The sequence below is a fragment of the Chionomys nivalis genome, chromosome 8 (assembly GCF_950005125.1).
Source record: "Chionomys nivalis chromosome 8, mChiNiv1.1, whole genome shotgun sequence".
In the NCBI taxonomy this organism is placed as follows: domain Eukaryota; kingdom Metazoa; phylum Chordata; class Mammalia; order Rodentia; family Cricetidae; genus Chionomys; species Chionomys nivalis.
In genome coordinates, this window is record NC_080093.1 from 86,284,391 (window position 1) to 86,303,704 (window position 19,314).

At 45.2% G+C, this 19,314-nt stretch overlaps 1 protein-coding gene across 1 annotated transcript; it reads left to right on the forward strand.

Annotated features, from left to right (window-relative positions):
- Nucleotides 1-705: 705 nt before the first annotated feature.
- On the forward strand, nt 706-13,507 carry Lyve1 (lymphatic vessel endothelial hyaluronan receptor 1). The gene is made up of 6 exons (XM_057778263.1): nt 706-1,148; nt 4,356-4,524; nt 4,619-4,758; nt 10,127-10,423; nt 11,219-11,297; nt 11,778-13,507. Exons 1-6 carry the CDS (start codon nt 1,064-1,066, stop codon nt 11,962-11,964), a joined length of 957 nt encoding a protein of 318 aa, XP_057634246.1. The 5' UTR covers nt 706-1,063; the 3' UTR covers nt 11,965-13,507.
- The last annotated feature ends 5,807 nt before the right edge of the window (nt 13,508-19,314 follow it).

A 19,314-nucleotide genomic window follows, 5' to 3' on the forward strand; every position in this document is an offset into this window, starting at 1 on the left:
CTTTAATCCCAGCATTCGGGAGGCAGAGGCAGGCGAATCTCTGAGTTTGAGGCCCACATGGACTACAGAATGAGTTCCAGGACAGCTAAGGCTACACAGAGAAACCCTATCATGAAAAACCAAAATAAATAAATGAATAAAAAATAAATAATCCCTGTGGTGATAACTGTTATGCGAATCAAAGCTCCTTTCGTAGAGTGCAAAATGTCTAATTTTGAAAAATCGTCTGTTATTTGTGTTTTAGAAGTATGAGTTTTAAGAATGATTTATTAGTATATATGCATACACCTTATGAGTGGATATGTGTGATGAGTATGGTGCCTGTGGAGTCGGGAGATGGCATCAAATACCCTGGAGTTGGAATTACAGATGCTTATGAACTGTCCAGTGTGAGTTCTGGGATCCAAACTCAGATCCTCTGGCAGGGCAACACATGCTCTTGACTGTTGATCCACTGTTTGGGCCCCAAATGAGACTTTATGAATCTGGTCTCTTGAAAAAAATGAATCTCCTAGCAATGTAGATGTGTTCAATGTATGGAAGGAATGAGTGGTGTTTTAATGAGCATTTATTATCATAATTAGCATCACTTTTATTTCTCTACACACTACAAGGCAATGCTGCTGAGAAAGGGGGGAAATGCCTGGCTGTAGGAAGGAAAGAGGCACAATTTATCTTCCGTCTCTCTTAGAGGCAGCGACAGTCGCAGGCGTATACAGATGAATGGACTCTGAGAACCACCACAGTGAAGTGTGGAAACGGAGCCCACAGGGGAATATGGGATCAGGGGAAACCTTCGGCAGCTGACACTGTGCTATCTGCCTTCCTCATTTGTGTGCTTTCTGAGTCAGCATTAGCTAAATGTTCCAGAAAGCCATCCACAAAGTACAGCCTGGGCGTTCAAGGGATGTCACTCATTTCCTCTGGCGATTCTGACAAATCAGAAGCTTGGAAGCAGGGAAATCTCAACATATTTCCAGAACTCTCCATCCAGCCTGGTGCTTGAGCATCTGTGTCCCTTACTGCTGCTGACCAGCGGCCGTGCTTCTGAGGGGTCTGCACAATGCTCAAGCACTTTAGCCTAGTGTTGCTTCTAGCGTCTGCTTGGACCACGAGGCTCCCTGTCCAAGGTGCTGTCCTAGCACAAGGTAGGTGTGTCTTACCAGGTTTCTAAACGGAGGATAGACAAGGTCTGGGGAACTCTGCTCTTGACGGGTGGGCTGTTGGGAATGGGGAGACTCTTGAGGTCAACAGAAGATTGGAGGGGTCTTGTTACTCAGCCAGAGATGTTTTGCTGTGTTGTCAGCTTCATCAAAATGACTTAAATTCACCTTTACATTACTTGGAATTTTATTTAGGTTATGGGATATTTTTTAGTAATAATGGTTTGAAGTAAAAAATGAGAAGTCTTTTGTTTTCAAAGGGTTTATTTAAGAAGCAAGCCAGGGTTGTGAATATGTAAAGTGATGTCAAGCCTGAGGAGGAATGGGTAACTTATTAAATATCACCCACGCTCTACTACTCTATGTAATTGTTTAAATCACAAGATTATTCTGCTGCTAGTGGAATACAATGCTTTAATTTGCAGTAAATTCAATAGGCAGAAAATCAACTGAAAATGCAGGTTTAAATTTCTACCCTCAGCAGCACTGAAGGGAGGGATTCTGTGGCTTCTGTGTTTGTGGGAAGCATACGAGGAAACCTCTTTCTGCATAGGAGAAACACTGAAACCACAAGTCACGGATTACAGTCCTGGGCAAGTGAAGTAACAGGGTTATTAAGGAGTAATCGTTCTGCTGAAGATGCTGAGACAGGCGCTGTATCAGGAATGGACATTCGGGCTTGATTGATAGATTGCTGGAGACAGTTTTTATGAGAGGTTAGAGTTAGATGCTCAGAACTGTCACATTTAAATAAATCCGGTCCTCTTAGAAATCTCCCGGGGAGACCATTCCCATTCCCCCCTGCAACGCTGCCATCACACAAGTTGTTTTGGAGTCTTTTTTTTTTTTAAAGATAGTTTCTTATAGCCCAGGCTAGCCCCAAACTCACTATGTATCTGAGAATGAGTTTGAACTCCTGATTCTTTTTGCCTTTACCTTGTGAATGTTGGGATTACAGGTGTGTACCACCATGTCCAGTCTCAGCAATGGCGAAGAGTGCCCTGAAGGCATTGTGCGCACTAGGCAAGCTCTCCCAACTAAGCCACATCTCTAGACTTAGAAAATCATTCTTTGATAATGACCCTACCTATATGCTTTATCCTATATAATGGCAATTTTTTCCTAAGGAAGTTAAATACTTGGAAAGAGCGGAAAGGTAGCTGGTTGCCAGCAGAAACTCCTACTGAACTCTGGTGATGTGGTGAGCACAGACAGAAACTTCTTGAAGGTTTTGTTCCAGAGAGATTCAGAATTGAGTGTATATGGAGTTTTTTTTTGATAAAACATTTTCTACATGAAATAAAAGGCTGTGTGGTGGTGGCACACGCCTTTAATCCCAGCACTCGGGAGGCAGAGGCAGGCGGATCTCTGTGAGTTCGAGGCCAGCCTGGTCTACAAGAACTAGTTCCAGGACAGCTAGGGCTGTAAACAGAAAAACTCTGTCTCAATCCTTCCCCCACAAAAGACATTAGTGCAGCCAAGGGATTTGTCTGATCCATGTAGGTAGTAGATACTAACACTTGGCGTTGACTCCACCCTATATGAGTCCCGAGAGCATTCTGTTCCTATAATCTGTGATGATTTCTAAGCAGTCTTATAGAAAGCAGGACAGGAGTGGACCCTTGGGTTCCAGCTCGGTGTCAGAGTTTCTAAATGAAACCGGAGAGCTTGAAGATTCTATAATCGATCGCCTCCCATGGATACGACTATGAAGATTCTATAATCGATCGCCTCCCATGGATACGACTATGAAGATTCTATAATCGATCGCCTCCCATGAAACCGACTATGAAGATTCTATAATCGATCACCTCCCATGGATTCGACCTTGTGTGCATTACCTAGTTTAATTCCGAACACAAGGCCTGACAGGGTAGAATTTCACAGATGAAAGCATTGACTTGTCCCCAAGAGTCCAACAGCCAGGTAGCAGATGGCGAAGTGAGGAGTTCTTTGCCCGGGCTTGGGAATTTGAAATGGACTTTCACAGATAAAACCCAACAGGGGTGTGTGTATCTGACAAGAAAATTTCATGCTGTTTTAAGTAAGTTTTCAGTTTGGGGCCATTAGTCTATCTCAGAATCATGAGGTCCTTGGGCTGAAGGCTGGACATCCCTTCCAGAGCCCTGCAGAGCCATTACTTAGAAGGCTAAAATGTCTTTTTTTTTTTAAATGGGCCTCCATAGATAAAGCCCAACAGGAGTAAGGCAATGGAATGCAATAAAACCTGGTAATTTTGTATAGGTCTGCAAGTTCCATTGAAGTGGGGGAAAAGCCCCCAAATCCACTAGGTTTTGAGAAAAAAATTATTCTGAGAAGTTCCACTGCCTCAGCCTTTCCAGGAAGATCAATCTGTGGTAGGTACGCCAGTTGCTTAGATGACCAAAGACAGGGCTGTTAGCTACGGTTATCTATTAGTTCCTGGTATGGAAGATGCTATGCCAAGTCCTGTTAGAATTCATTCACATGACTCCCACCACCTGTGCAGGAGATGATGTTACTCTCTAAATTCCAAATAAGGAAATGAGTGCAAAAAGCTAGAATAACAATCATAAGGTCTCAGAAGTACAGAGCAGCGTAGGTGATACCAAACCCTGCTCCCACTCAAACTCAACTTTCTTTATTTAGTTCCCCTGCCCTGCAAGTTTTCCTGCCAACTCCTTCAGGAATTTCTGAGTAAGCCTGTCCTCCAATGGCCAGAAATGACCTGAAGTGGAGAATTCACATTCTTTCTAGCAAGCTCATGGCCAGGCCCTGTTAGAACAGGAGGGTCCCTGGCCACATTACTTTGGAGTACTGGTAATGATTATTCTGTTAACCGGAGGTCTGAATTCTGTCTCCCTCAAAGCCTCAGAGCTTTCCTTAAGAGATTAAAAGACAATGTTTGAAGCAACTAAATCACCTAAACCCCACCCCAGGAACTGATTGATAGCTAAAGCCCTCGTGTGATTGGCAAGTTCCTTAGTGCAGAGTGAGCTCTTGGTCTGGAGATTTACAGCCGCCGTCAGGCATAGCAAGCATCTAATCCAGAAGGTAGTCTTTGTGGGATGTTCCTGGCCTGTGGTGTTATTTCTAAATCCAGCCACAACCTCACAGACCTGGGTCAAGACAATGATTCTCTGTGAGAAAGCAGAGTCAGAGAGCTGGGAACAAAGCCAGAAGCAAACTGAAGACTTTATGATTTCCTTCCAGAGCTTTCCATTTCTGCATGCAGATACATGGGGGTTGCCCTTGTGGGCAGAAAGGTAAGCCCGCAGATGAATTTCACAGAAGCTAGGGAGACCTGTCAGGTGCTGGGACTGACGCTGGCCAGCAAGGCCCAGATGGAAGCAGCGCAGAAGTCTGGCTTTGAGACTTGCAGGTAAGAACCCCACTAAAGCCGGTGTTACTGCTCAACAGTAGACTTGCTGCCTTCTAACCCCTGGCCCATTCAACCGATGTGTGTTCTCCTACAGCTACGGGTGGGTTGGAGAACGGATCTCCGTGATCCCTCGGATTTTCCCAAACCCCAAGTGTGGGAAGAATGGGGTAGGTGTCCTGATTTGGAACGCTTCCCCCAACCAAAAGTTCAGAGCCTATTGTCACAACGCATCTGGTAAGTGGGACCCACAGCCACTTCGCGTGGCCCATCTTCTCTGGGTGTCTCTAAATCTGGGACCTGTGGGACGGGCAACCCTGAGCAGCCACGGAAGCAGCAGGATAAGTCATGGGTCCTCCAAATGTCCCAAGACCAGGCTGGGGGAAGACATGTCCCACAGAAGAGAATGTTAGAGAAGATACGGCTGAGTGACAGAAGGACAGGGCATTGCCGGAAGCTCAGGGTTGTCACCTCCACTTCCCGGGTTTCCTAAAAGATAAACAGGAAGTGGGAAGAAACAGATGTCTATAAGTGTGTGATGCATCCCCTCAGACAGAGCAATTGAGGGGTTAGCTATCTCAAAGAACCTTGAATTTCCCAAGGAAGCCTTATCACCCTCAGTCTTCAAACAAGGAAATGTATCTATGGGGACGCTGGTCCACTTGTCTAATGTTTCTGTACTGGACATTCCCCATTTCCGTGATAAAAGAGCTGCACCTGAGCGGTTTATAAAGCAAGGGAGGTTAGCTCACAGTTCTGGAAAGCCAAGGTCATGACACAGCAGCAACTTGACAATAGAGAGGACTTCATGTCATCACTAAAACAAGACAGTGTGGGAGAAGAGTGCTCACGTGCTGAGGCTGGGGGCCAGAGAGCGATTCAGGGGTATAACGCACTCTCAGATCCAGCCAGGGTCTCAGGAGAGCTCGCTGATTTCTGCAGTACACTTTTCTACCTCCTGATAGGCTCCATCCCTTAAAGGTCCTACCGCCTCTCAGCACTGCCAATCTGGATTCTAACACATAAACCCTGGGAGACACACGGGTCGTATTCAAAGTCCAGTCTCAGTGAAAGGGTTCAAGCTTGGCTCTAACTCTGACACCGCGTTCTTCCCACTGTCCTACAGAACTCACACGCTGCACCTGACATCTTGAAAACAAGGCCTGATCTCGCTCTTTTGAAGGAAGAAGCTGAAACTTAGAGAGTAGGGCTCATGGTTTGCAGCCACCCCGACGGGCTTGCCCATAGGCCTTGGTAGCCCTAACCTAGTGGTTTTCCTAAGTCATTTCTCAGACCATTTTCTAAACAAAATGCCTTGCTGTTCTCTGTGTCGTAAGAAGGCTGCTTGACTCATTACTTTTCACATGTGTCCAACTTTCTGAAGGTCAGATAGCGAGTGGTTGTATATACACAGACAGATGTCAAGATTAATTTGTAAGATCAGAGAGAAAAGTAATGCTCACCAGCCAACTTCAGCAAAACTGAATCCAGGAATTCCAAGCAGTTCTCTGAACAAAAGGACTTTGACATAAGAAGGGCTCTTAGAGACACCCGTCCTGGTCCCTGCCTTCATCAATAGTTTGTGTGTGTGTGTGTGTGTGTGTGTGTGTGTGTGTGTGTTGGGGTGAGGGCTTAGACTTCCCGCTGACTCTCCTTCTGACATGATGGCTTGGCTCCATCTTTCTCTGTCCCTCCAGCCTGTCTTAGCCAGAGACTAGTGGTCTGTGTGCTGGCTTATCTTACTGCCACCATTCCTGGGAGCTGGCCCTGCCTCCTGGCTACTTCCCCACCTGCTGGCCACACAGTGCTATGGTACCAATCCCTCTGACTAAACAGAGAAGAGGAAGGGGACTCAGATGCGCCTGTTTCCTCCCGCTTCCTTTACGTTGTACTCTCAGCCCTGTTATTTCCCACACCCTGAAAGGTCAAGAGGCTTCAATTGCTGGTGTAGGTGGTGTTGTGTAGTTGGGGTCACATGATAGCAAACAGCCAGTAGTGCCCAGTATTGATCGCTCTGACTTTGATTATTGGGGTAAGTCAGTGACTAGCAGATGGAAAATAAAACGAGGAGGTCCCTTTTCTCCTTTGTAGTTAGTAGGTACTCTAACAGATGGTATTTCAGCACCATGCAGATATCCCCACTCCAAACCACCATGTGGTTCTTGCTGAAAACGGTTATCACATAGCAGTGTATAGAGTAGGGTTTTCCTAAGTCATTCCTCCTCTCCACATCTATCAGCTAGCCCCTCCCACAACACACACGCACGCATGTATACACACACTTTCTCCACCTTATACAACCACAGGCATGTGACACTTGGTTTATTATGAGCATATTACAGCAAGTTTTGTGCTTATTATTTAAGACCTGTGCATGTTCCAAACCTGGCATGTGGGAGTCCTGAGAGTCACGACTGCTTCTCAGCAGTGGACAGGCCCAGGCTCACTCTGTACCCTCTCTGCTCTTTCCTCTACAGCCCTCTGGTTCTTCTGAGTGCAAGATGCTAACCAGAACCAAGATCTGCATGAAAATTACACTCATTACTAATGGTGTTTTTAATTGACTCTCGGGGGGGGGGGGGAGAAAGAGAGTTTCAACTCCAATTTAGTAATTTGCTCTTCTGACTTTGCCTATCTATCTCCTCCTACACCCACTATCTCAGTTCTCAGCAGACAGCACATTTTTCTGTGCTACAACATACAAAATAGCAACGCCAGTATCTAAGGAGACAAATCTATTGAGTAAAACTGAGGATTTCTTCACCGTGCCCTGGAAGAAAGTCCTGCTAGGACCGGTGATCAGGGAACTTCACACGGAAGTGGCTGGACAAAACCCACCCTCGTTTGAAATGGAAGAGGTTTATTTGCTTCTGTTTGTGGTCTGTTATGGGGTACAGATTTTATTATTTAAAATTTCTCAAATATATATATCAACATGCTGCAATGGTCCAAAATAGTGAGGGAGGTCTTCCTCCTAATGATTTTGGCATATTTATTTCTGGTCTGTGCCCTTGTTTTGGGCATATAGAAAGGTCTGTGAACTATTGTTTACTTTTCTCACAAAAAAGAAGCTGGAATACCACACACTGCTCTGTGAATGACTTTTTCCACTTACAGCCTGGAAATTACCTGGACTGTCTCACAGAGAGGTCTCTGATTTTTAATGGTTGTGTTTTTAATGAACTCCAGTGGCTGTTTGTATAGTGATTTATTCAGCCTATCTTCTATTGGGGAACTTTTGTTCTGTTCCTAATCTTTTGAAGTTTTAGGAACTAGACATTTCTAGATTCTCCTATTCTGCACAATTTGCAAGAATCCTCTCTGGCCCCTAGAGGTCCTCTCTCATTCTGCGTCTGGCCCCTTCCCTACCTCATCCATTTGGTAATTGTTACTCTTCTCTTTGCCCTACAGTCTTAGGTGACCTCCTGTATAATGTAGTATGTAGCATGTGATGTCTTTTGCATATAAAAGTAGATACATATGAAAACTCTTGAATATGGTTGAAAAGGGTTGTCGACCCCCGTAAAAAAATGTCCTCTCCTGCAGAGTAAATCCCAAGCCCTTTAACAGGGTAACTAGCAGTCTTGATACCCTGGCCAGATCTATCTCTCCAGCCCTGCCTCCTGTTTGCAGGCTTTTCCCTCCTGGGCACACTCACGCCATCTCTGGGGCCACACAATGCTCCTTGTCATTCTCCTGACCCGACTATTCTTGGATCATGCACGTCCTGCTGACCAGGACATCCTGTTCTCTCCCTGCAGACGAGTTCTGCTCTACTTCAGCCACACTGGCCTTCTTGTTCACCGAGCGGGTTCAGCGCAGCACGTTCTCACTCTGGGACTCTTTGTTTCCTTCCAGCGTCTGTCCTAGATCTCTAGCAACCGGCTACTTTGAGCTGCTGGGTCTCAGGTTGAGTACTGTTGTCCCGGGAGACTTTCTTCATCTCTGCCTATGCCAGTTTAACCCACACCCTGTTTCTTTTCACTGTTTATAGTCTCCTGAAATTCATGGGTTATTTATCTTTTATTATCTCCATTCTTCCAATGGATCAGAAGCTTTTTAAGAACAGGCACCTGGCATGGAGATGATGCCCATAAGTAGCTGTGGAATGGACGCCATTAGACCTCCACACTCCACCCAAGTTCCTCTGGGCAGAAGCAGGAACTGAACTTTATGTGTCCCTGTTGTTTAGAAGCCAACAGCATCTATTGTTTCTGGGTTTTCTACTCTCACTTTAACAAAAAATATTTTCTGAGGGACCAGCCTAGGGAAGACTAAAGAGAGGGAAACGCAAGGCGGCGAAGCTAGCAATGATGTCTATTTGAGCAGAGCTGTTTGCAAAGCGCCACGAATAGGAAACAATAGCTACTTGATGCGTGTGTAGTACTCATGACCTCGACTAGCGACGCATTCCATTCTCAAAATCAAATCAACTTACTGAGACAATTTCTTGCATAGCTTCAGTCCTGGCCGGTGGCACCCAGTGCTATAAATAACCAGGGTTTAAAACAGATGTCCATTTGTGTTGTAAGATATTGTGCAGCCCTGCCGCTTCCGAACTGATTGAGGAAGTAAATTTGATGTCTATGAACTTCAGCATCTTCCTGTGTACATGAAGGCTTGATAAAGGCTACCCAAGATAGCTAAACATCTGGTCCATGGCGGACCCAGAGTTAGAAGAAGACAGACAGATGTGTTTCCTCGAAACTCTATAGAGTTGGAAAATACCAGTCTCCTCCTCCTCCTCCTCCTCCTCCTCCTCCTCCTCCTCCCCCTCCCTCCCTCTCTCTCCCTCCCTCTCTCTCTCTCTCCACTGATTTTATTTTAGATCCTGTTCTAAGTGATATTGTATGTCTCCCACCCCCTCAAGTTACTCCTTCCTCTCTTTCATTTGTTCCTTTCTTCATTTCTTCTTTATCAGACATTCACTGAGCATATACTGCATGCCAGGCACAATAATCCAATCAGACAAATGTCCTGCTGTGGGCAGTTTATGGTCATTCCAGAGGGGACAAAATGATGGGAATCAGGATATGATCAGGCAAGGACCAGAATGTGTGTTTAGAGAAATCTGGAGCCTGGGGGAGAAATGACTAAGGAAACAAAATTTGATTTTCAAAATCAAATCAACTTACTGAAATAATTTCTTGCATAGCTGCAGTCCTGGCCAGTGACATCCAGTGCAATAAATAATCAGGGTTTAAAACAGATGTCAATTTGTGTTGTAAGATATTGTGCAGCCCTGCCGCTTCCGAACTGATTGAGCAAGTAAATTTTGTCTATGAATCACACAGAGGTTTTAAAGATGGAAAAGGAATCATGAGAAAGCCAGGGAGATTAAGAAACTGTAACTAGAACTGAAGGGCTGGCGGGACAGCCGGACCATTGAGAGAAAATTCGAGCTTTTGAGTCTCCTAGCCTCATGCTGTCAGCGTGGTTGGATCACCAACGGCCTCATCGACCGTCCAGGGTAGGCGGATGCTGCAGGTACTCAGGAACGACATTGAGATTAGATTTGAATCTTGGTGAGACCTGAGTTCTGGCTGCAGTGAGGAGCCTGGTGGAGTCCTGCTGCCGCGCTTACTTCTTTTCCTTCTCCCAACAGACACCTGGGTTAACTCATGCATTCCGGAAACCATCACCACATTCGACCCCATGATTGACACTCAGACACCCACAGTGGAGTTCCCTGTCAGTAGCAGCACCGACTCTGCTTCATCCTCGGACTCCACGACTCATGTTCCTGCTACCACCCGGGCTCCACCTTCCACCTCCATGGTACGGAAGACAAAAAAGATTTGTATGACGGAAGTTTATACAGAACCTAACACCGTAGCTGCAGAAACAGAGCCACCTGTTATAAGAGAAACGGCCTTCAAGAACGAAGCAGTTGGCTTTGGAGGTGAATGTCTTCTGGGTCTATTGGGCAGGCAACTGTGTGTGGCAGACAAATGCACATCATCCAACTCATCCCCGTGCCGAGCACCCAGCACCTACCAGGCACAAATCTAAAGCTTAGCACAAGCTCCGCTTTCATAGACTCATAGCACTGGCTTTGTAAAGAGCCTCAAGGGTCAGGTCACACATCATGAGCATAAAAGAGCTTCACTGCTTTTTACAAATAAATTATTATCTTTTACTATAGACACAGAAACGTATACCTACATGGCCTCTGACTTTAACCCAAACGCCTGCTTCTCACAAGGACCTGTGAGATTGGTCTTGGGGCTCCAAGAAGCAAGTTCTACCTTTTTCCACATTGCAGTGACAAAGGAGAAGTAAAGAACTCCCCACATTGTAAACAGAGGGCTGGTGAGAGGACTGGGTGGGCGTAGGCACCTCCTGCCAAAGCCCAGTAACATAAATTCAATTCCCGGGACGCACACAATGCAAGAACTGACTCCGACTAGCTGTCCTCTGACCTGTACATGTGGATGGTGTCGTGTTAGAGTACACACTCACCCACCTACACACACACACATGTACACATATACACACACCACCCACCTACACCTAAACACAAACATACACACACACATACACAATGTAAAAATAAAATTCTGTGTGTATGATTAAAAACAGTCACAGAGAAGGGGCTTCTGCACTCTCTTATCCGCGTCACATGTAAAAAGCAGTCATTGCATGAACAGACAACACAGTATGCAAGCACAAGACCCACAAGCCTGTCTCCCCCCAGGTGTCCCCACAACCCTGCTGGTGCTGGCCCTCCTCTTCTTTGGCGCGGCAGCTGTCCTGGCTGTCTGCTACGTGAAAAGGTGAGTCTGTTGGCACATCTCTGATCTTGTGATCTTTGCACCTCGCTTGTGCTCTTCCAGAGTTGTTACTGGCATTTGGTCAAAGTGGAGACAGCAACCCCTCTCAGACCTCCCTACCCTGAGACCTCAGCACAAGTAGGTCATCTAGCTATACAGCAGATATTGATTAATGGGCACCAAGCTGAAGAAATGAAAAAGGATAGGTCAACACTGGGGAAAATCTTAGGCTGAATTTGAGTTGGGGGTCTTCGCCTGGGATGAAGGAGTTGGGAAGACATCCAGAGTTGATCCTGTAGGTACTATCCCACATGAATGAACCCACTAAGATGGATGAGTGATATATTCAAGTATGCCTGTATTAACATCAAAATAAAAATGCCTAGGGGGCTGTACCAGCCTGTCCTGTGGTAGACAGAGTGCTATTTGCTGTGACGTGTGTCACCTGAAGTCTCTCATTGTGATAAATGTCTGCACCAACAGGTATGTGAAGGCCTTCCCTTTCACAAACAAGAGTCCAAAGAAGGAAATGATCGAAACCAAGGTTGTAAAGGAAGAGAAAGCCGATGACATCAACTCTAATGAAGAATCAAAGAAAACTGATAAAAACCCAGAGGAGCCCAAAAGTCCACCCAGAACTACTGTGCGGTGCTTAGAAGCTGAAGTTTAGAGGAGCGAGAGCTGAGAAGCTACACCTGAGGCAAATTTCTTCCCAGGAATCCAAAGAAGCAAGCTGTTGTTGGTTCCTAGTTAGGAAAAGACTGTAGAGTCCTCCATACCGAGGCCTCTCCTTACTGCAATCTTCTCCGGACTCCACTCTCCTACCTCCAACCTTTCCACGGCCTCCCTAGTCTGTCTGTCTTCCAGACACACAGAGAAGGGAGCGTTCAAAGTGCCAGGCCCTAAAACAGCTCCTCAGCTCACATTCATACACAGGGCTCCAGGCTGCTGGGCACCAGGTGAAGGCTGGAGTCCCTAAGATACTGCCGGCCCCATAGTCCAAAATCTTTCTACAGGGAAATATGCCCCACGGTAAGATCCTCTGGAACGAGGCACAAGTAAAATAAAAGGAAAGATACAGGAGGTCATGGAGAGCCAGGTGACTTGAGACCTAATCTTTGGGAACCCCAAATAAACAGAGCACTAGCAGGGAGGCTGGGTACTGATAGCAGCCTTGTCGGCAAACTGTAAATAAAGCCTGGGGCCGGAGGGCTCCACAGACCCGAATCAGGTCTTAGAACACAGAAAGGCTTTCTTATCTCTCTTTGGTTGCTGCTGTTCTCTATAAACAAATACACTTTTGTAAGAAACCAAAAAAAGAGGGGTCTGAGGGTGGAGATGTCTGTGGTAGAGCCTTTGCCTGGCATGCACAAAGCTCCCAGTCCAATACCAGAACCCGCCCACCCTCACAAACCCAGAACGAAAGAAACAAAAACGCACATTTCCATGTTTAGCTGTTACAGAACCCATTCTGAAAAAACAACTATGTTTAAAGGTAATAAAGTTTCAAAAGAAAAGTCAGATGATCTACTATAGCCTGAGAACCCTTTACCTGAACGCTTGGTACCAACAGTGTTATGAATTTCAGATTATGTTTGAAGTCTGGAACACTTGCATCTACATAATGATATATTAGAAGACCCAGTCTGAATATGAGATCTATTTATGTTTCATGTACACCTGTACACCCAGCCTGGAAGTAATTTCATACAACTCAAAAATAACTTTGCTCGTGAGATAAAGATTCCTAGTGTGCCATTGTCCCCTGGGGGCATCATGTTGATTTCTAAACAGTTTCAGACTTGGCAAAAGTTTGGTTTTCAGATTTTGGGGCTGAAGATGTCAGGTGCTAGGTAAGGTATGACATTCTGTAGTTGCATATTGTTCGTCAGAGAGTTGTGTATAGTGGGGTGTTGTCTGAAGCTAATGTTTTTCCCGCTTTGATGCCCCTAGCTTATCTACTTCAAACTAACTTTTTGTTGCTAAGACTAATCCATTTATTTTCTCTAATACAACAACTACAACAACCTTAATTTATTAATAATGTATTTGAAAGTGTATTCTTACCTCTACACATCAACACATATCTTTGCGTGCCTTTAACAAACCTATTACCAGCTCTCATTTTCCCAGCAAGGAGAACCTGAGACGTTAAGAACTATTGTACCCCAAATAAACCATTTAGAAAGTTCCTCTGCTCCTTTATTTCCATAGGAATACCGCTTGTGTAAAAATTAAATTACATCATAATCCATAATGGACACAGGAGTACATATGTCACCCTGTGGGCTGTCTTTGCTTCAAATGGTCTCATGTAAGCTGGTCAGTGTCATGATTTTAGTGTGAAATACCTCTCACGGGCTTGTGTGGTTGAACGTTTGGTCTCCCCCTGATTCTGCCGTTCTGGGGTCTTGTGGAGTTTTGGGAGTTAGGTTTTACCTAGAGGAAATGGATCTGGGGGTGGGCCTTAAGGTTTGTAACCCAGTCCTACTTGCCACCCTCTTTTTGCTTCCTGGACCATAGCGACATGAGCCAGCCGGCTGATACTCCTGCTGGCATGGACTCAGTTTCCCACCACTGTGCCTTCCCACTGTGATGAACTTTCAAACTGAGCCAGAGCGAAGCCTTCCTCTCTGCTCAGGTATCAGCACAGCTGTGAGAAGAGGATTGCACAGTCAAGTTCACATGCAGTAGTCCTTTCCTTGGAACTCGGGTCCTACATCCCAGTCTGCTTCAGAGTTCCCATGAGAGGTAGCGAGGGGAGAGCCAGAGAGCAAGAGCGAGAGTAGAAGCAGTCGTCATCTTTTATACTCTGTGTCCAGTTCATGCTTAGAAGGAGAGGCTTATCCAAGTGCGTGCACGCCAGAAAGCAGGGAGCTTGGGAAGCCGATTTAGAAGACTGTCCCCGACCACAGCAATGAATGAGTCCTTCCTGCTCCAGTGCAGCTTGCTCCTGCTGCCGTGCTAGCACATGCCACCTTGCATTATTGTAATTACACATTATCCTTCCTTCCGTTCCTAACGTTTGTGCAGATACATGGAGGTACCACATACAACGAAGGCTCTCAGAGGGCTGGAGGGATGGCTCAGTATTAAGAGCATTGTCTGTTCTTGAAGAAACCCTAGGTTCTGTTTCTAAAACCCACATGGCAGTTCACAACCATCGGTATTCCAGTCCCAGGGGTTCCAACACTATCTTTTGATCTGTGAGCACCAGGCAGGCATGTGGTGGTACACAGACATGCATACAGACAGAACATTCATACACATAAAATGACTAAATTGATCTCAAAAAGCAAAGCAGCTCTCAGTATATGTTGAACGAGTGGATGTGTGTAAGCTTTGAGGAGTTGTCTGTATTAAGTGCTAAGAATATTTTCTGTACAGCCAACTGTCCCTGCCTACCTAAATCTTGTCTTGATGGCTTTCTCTTGGTGCAGAACGCAGCTGCGAACTAACCAAAGGATAAATTATGATAAATTAATATTATTGAACATGGTCTTTCCTCTCTGAGTTTAAATGAACTCACCTCTGCAATCGAGAACATAACATATCTGGGAACTTGGGGGGGGGGTGGTTGTTGTCGTTTGTTTGTGTTTAGATGGATGGAACTGGTAGGCATTGGAAACAATGTCAGAGACAAGAGACAAACCTGATTCTAACTTGGATGGAAGCAAGGCTTTGTCTGCCAGGAACCTTGCCCTGCATGATTGCCAACGCAAGCAAGTAAACCCAAACACAAAGGTGCTCACTCAGAATGTCAAGAATTCAGTGGAAAGCCGGGCGGTGGTGGCGCACGCCTTTAATCCCAGCACTCGGGAGGCAGAGGCAGGCGGATCTCTGTGAGTTTGAGACCAGCCTGGTCTACAAGAGCTAGTTCCAGGACAGGCTCCAAAACCACAGAGAAACCCTGTCTCGAAAAAAAAAAAAATTCAGTGGATAAGATGAGGTTTGCATCTGTGTGGAGGAAGAGTCTTGTGTGGTCAATCAGAACTGAGAAATGAGAGCTGCCTTAGTTAGGGTTTCTATTGCTGTGAGGTGGCACCATGACCATGGCAGCTCTTCCAAAGGAAATATTTAATTGAGGTGACTCGCTTACACTTCCTTCAACAAAACCCTACCCACTCCAACAAAGCCACGCCTCCTATAGTGCCCCTCTCTATGAGCTCATGGCGGCCAACTATATTCAAACCACCACGAAGTCTGATGAATGGATCTGTAGCTCTGGTTATATTTTTCTTATTATGAATCCTACTTCAGTCTCCAGCTATGTGTGCAACAAACAGCTTCCACAGAGACCCCCGCACTGGGGCTAACTGGCTGATTTAACACAGCATGGCAGGGGAAGAGGTCACTATTCTTGCTGTAATGGATAGACGTCCTCTATTCTCCTCTCTCGAGAGCATGGTTTGAGAGGCACTGCTGCGACCTTCATTCCCCTGGATTGTTAAAGCAGAAGCGCAACGCTTCTGGTTTTCCTAAAGTCAGAAGGGCGTTCCTGGAGCAACGTGACAGCCCTCCAGGTTTCTCCACAAGCTCATTATTCGACATGCTCAACAGCCAGTGTGGTTGCCACCCGCACAGTACTGAGTTCCCCCATCACTCTTGGCCTAATCCTACCCTGCTCACAACCACTCTACCTTCTGTAGAGTGCACCAACCACCTCTGCTGGCGTTTCCACTTCCCGCCAAGTCCTGTGACCATTTCCTCTAGATGTCACCTCATCTACCAGGTCCACTGTCTCCACTAAGCACAGCTTCTCTATATTCCTGTCACGCCAGCCACACCCACGAGGCCCCCTACCTTGCCAGCCTTCTGGCACTATCCTAGATAGCGCTGTGCTCAATGACCCCTTTCTCCTCAAGACTGATGTCTACTCTCCCACCACCACAGAGTCCTCTGGGCGCTGCCATCTCTTCAGCTGTTATTGCTCACCTCAGCATTGACACTTGGATCCTGAAGCCACCTTGTTGTAAAAATTGTTGACGTTTGATGCCATTGCTTCTTCATTCTTCATGCCACAGAAGCTCTCCTCTGTAGAAGAGCAATAAGGCAATACCTAAGGATTAGCGATACATTAAATTAAAGTTAGGAATGCATGTGCTCCTAAAGTTTCTAAAACTAAATCTGAGGGTTAGAGGCAGGCCGAACCTCAAAGGGCAGGATCCTGGAAGATGACAGGGATTTTATTTTATTATTTTGTTCTATCTATCTATCTATCTATCTATCTATCTATCTATCTATCTATCTATCTATCTATTTTGAGATGAGGTTTCTCTGCATAGCCCTGCCTGAGCCCTGGAACTAACTCTTTAGACCAGGCTGGCTTCGAACTCAGAGATCTAACTGCCTCTGCCTCCCAAGTGCTGGGATTAAAGGTGTGTGCCACCACTGCCCAGCCAGAGATTTGATCTTAACGGTGGATAACTAGTTCCTCTCTACTCTACACTGAGAACTGAAGGCAGTTCCATGCTCCGCGGGAAAGCAGTAGAGTGGTCCTGAGAAGTGTGAAGTCTAACCCGTTTTCACGACTCGCTCTGTAGTCTTGGGCGACTCACTTGCTGCCTCTGGGTCTCTGCTTCCTCCTCTGCAAAGAATGCAGTCAGCCCTGTCAACTGTGCAGTTTCATCACCTACACTCAGGAAGCTGATAATGCTCGCCATCCACAGCTGCTCACAGTCTTCCCTCAGTCTTCCCACAGTCCTGTCGCGATGTTTGGTGACCTCAGACGTACCTGCCTAGAAAAAAAATACATTTCAAAAGGCTTCACTACAGGACTGTATATACTGGGACTGCACTCGACCTCAGGTTATCCCTGGAAAATTCCTGAGCTGTGGAGATCTGAATACTCACCACAAACTACAGCGTTATAAAATAATCCTTTTTTTTTTATAAACTTGGAGGCTTCTTCTATAACTTATTATATATATATATGATTTGCTATAAACATTTTGACACTTTTTTATATATAAGAAAAAGGTCTCCCTGTCCTGCTATAGAATATTAATGACAGATGGTGAGTAATCCTCATGTGGTGATTTAGATAAGAAAGGCCCCCATAGCCTCAGAAATTCGAATGCTTGGTCACCAGGGAGTGGCTCTATTTGAAAGAATTAGAACGACTAGGAGGTGTGGCTTTGTTAAAAAAGTGTGTCACTGGGGGTGGACTTTGACGTTTCAAAAGTCCATGCTAGGCCCAGCGTCTCTGTCTCTGTCTCTGTCTCTCTCTCAGCCTATGGCTCACAATGTAATTTTCAGATATTTCTCCAGCACCATGTATGCCACCACACTCCCCGCCATGATGGCAATGAACTGAGCCCCTGAAACTGTAATCAAGCCCTCCTCCCCCGTTAAATACTTTCTTTCGTAAAAGTTGCACAAGGTCATGACGTCTCTTCACAGCAATAGTACAGTGACTAATATATGTTTCGGGTAGCACTTACTGATAAGAGAGTGGTCTTATTTTGTTTTGTATTCTAGTTAATTCGCCATACTTATGTGAAGTTAAGAAGAAAGCTGTTGCGCTAAGCAGTAACTGTCTAGATTTGTCATTGATGGTACTATTTTAATTATCACCTTATGTTATCTTGGTCCTGTAATCTCTTCTTTATTCCAATCTTTGCTGTACTCACTATAAAAAGGATACTGGCCCTACTTAAAACTTTTTTATACAATCTATATAGAGTGATTTTTCTGACTCCCATGCTCAGTAAGGCACAACAATTAGTCTTTCAAAATAAACTTGCAGTCAGGTGGTGATGGTGCACTCCTTCAATCCCAGCACTCAGGGAGGCAGAGGCAGGCAGATCTCTGTGAATTTGAGACCACCCTGGTCTACAGAGTGAGTTCCAGGACAGCCAGGAACTGTCTTGAAACCTTGTCTTGAAAAACCATAATAATAATAATAATAATAACAATAGACTAGCTATATCCTTTCCCATAATTTTACTGAAGTATAGTTGACCAGCAGTAAACTACATATAGGTAATGTATACAATTTGAAAAGTTTTCACGTTACATTCATGTCCACGAAATCATCAACTAAGACAACGAACATAGCCAGCACCCTAAAAAATTTCTTTCTACCCCTTCGAAGGTTTTGAGGGGTGGTGCTTGAGTCTGAACCAAGGACCATGCGTTCCAGGCACGTGCTCACCACTGTGGCAGCCACTTCTAGTCCCCATTTGGTCACTGTAGCGTTTCTCACCAGACACCATTCTCTCAGCAACCACTGATGTGATTTTTGTCACTAAAGATTCCTTGAGGGGAGAGCCTTTTCTAATTTTTTTTAAGGTCTATCTTCTTTTAGTCCAGGTATTTGGGTTCATCTGTAGGCAGAAGCTGCCTATTCATTTCCTGGCCTCCCAGACATGAAATAATCACACAAAACTATATTAATTACAACACTGTTTGGCCTATTAGCTCAGGCTTCTTTTAACTAACTCTTACATCTTAAATTAACCCATTCCTATTATTTTGCACTTTACCACAAGGCTTGTGGCCTACCAGTAAGGTTTCCAGACATCTGTTGCCTTTGGCGGCTACATGGTGTCTCCCTGACTCCACCTTCTTTTCTCCTTTATCTCTGCATAGGATTCCCACCTTGCTCTATTCTGCACTGCCATAGGCCCAAAGCAGATTCTTTATTAACCAATGGTAATAAAGCATATTCACAACATACAGAGGAGAATCCTACATTATTCATCTACATTGTTGAAAGTGTCAATGTATTCTTTATTATTGCTGAGTAGTAGTCCATTGTGTGGCTTTATGAATGTATAAAAAAGTGAACTGTTTTCCATTCTCCTGTTGACAGATATCTTAGTTAGAGCTCTATTGCTGTGAAGAGACATCATGGCAACTCTTATAAAGGAAAACACTTAGCTGGGGCTGGCTTACAGTTCATTATTAGTTCGTTATTGTCACGGCAGGAAGAAGCATGGTGGACATGATACTGCATGGTAGCTGAGAGTTCTACATCTGGATCTGCAGCAGCAGGAATAGAGAGTGACACTGGGCC

Bases quoted from the DNA above. Each gene is read 5' to 3' on its own strand.
- Lyve1 (XM_057778263.1), top strand. From the start codon at position 1,064: ATGCTCAAGCACTTTAGCCTAGTGTTGCTTCTAGCGTCTGCTTGGACC. The intron at 4,759-10,126 runs GTAAGTGGGACC...TTCTCCCAACAG, and splicing joins CTATTGTCACAACGCATCTG to ACACCTGGGTTAACTCATGC. The intron at 11,298-11,777 runs GTGAGTCTGTTG...CTGCACCAACAG, and splicing joins GCTGTCTGCTACGTGAAAAG to GTATGTGAAGGCCTTCCCTT.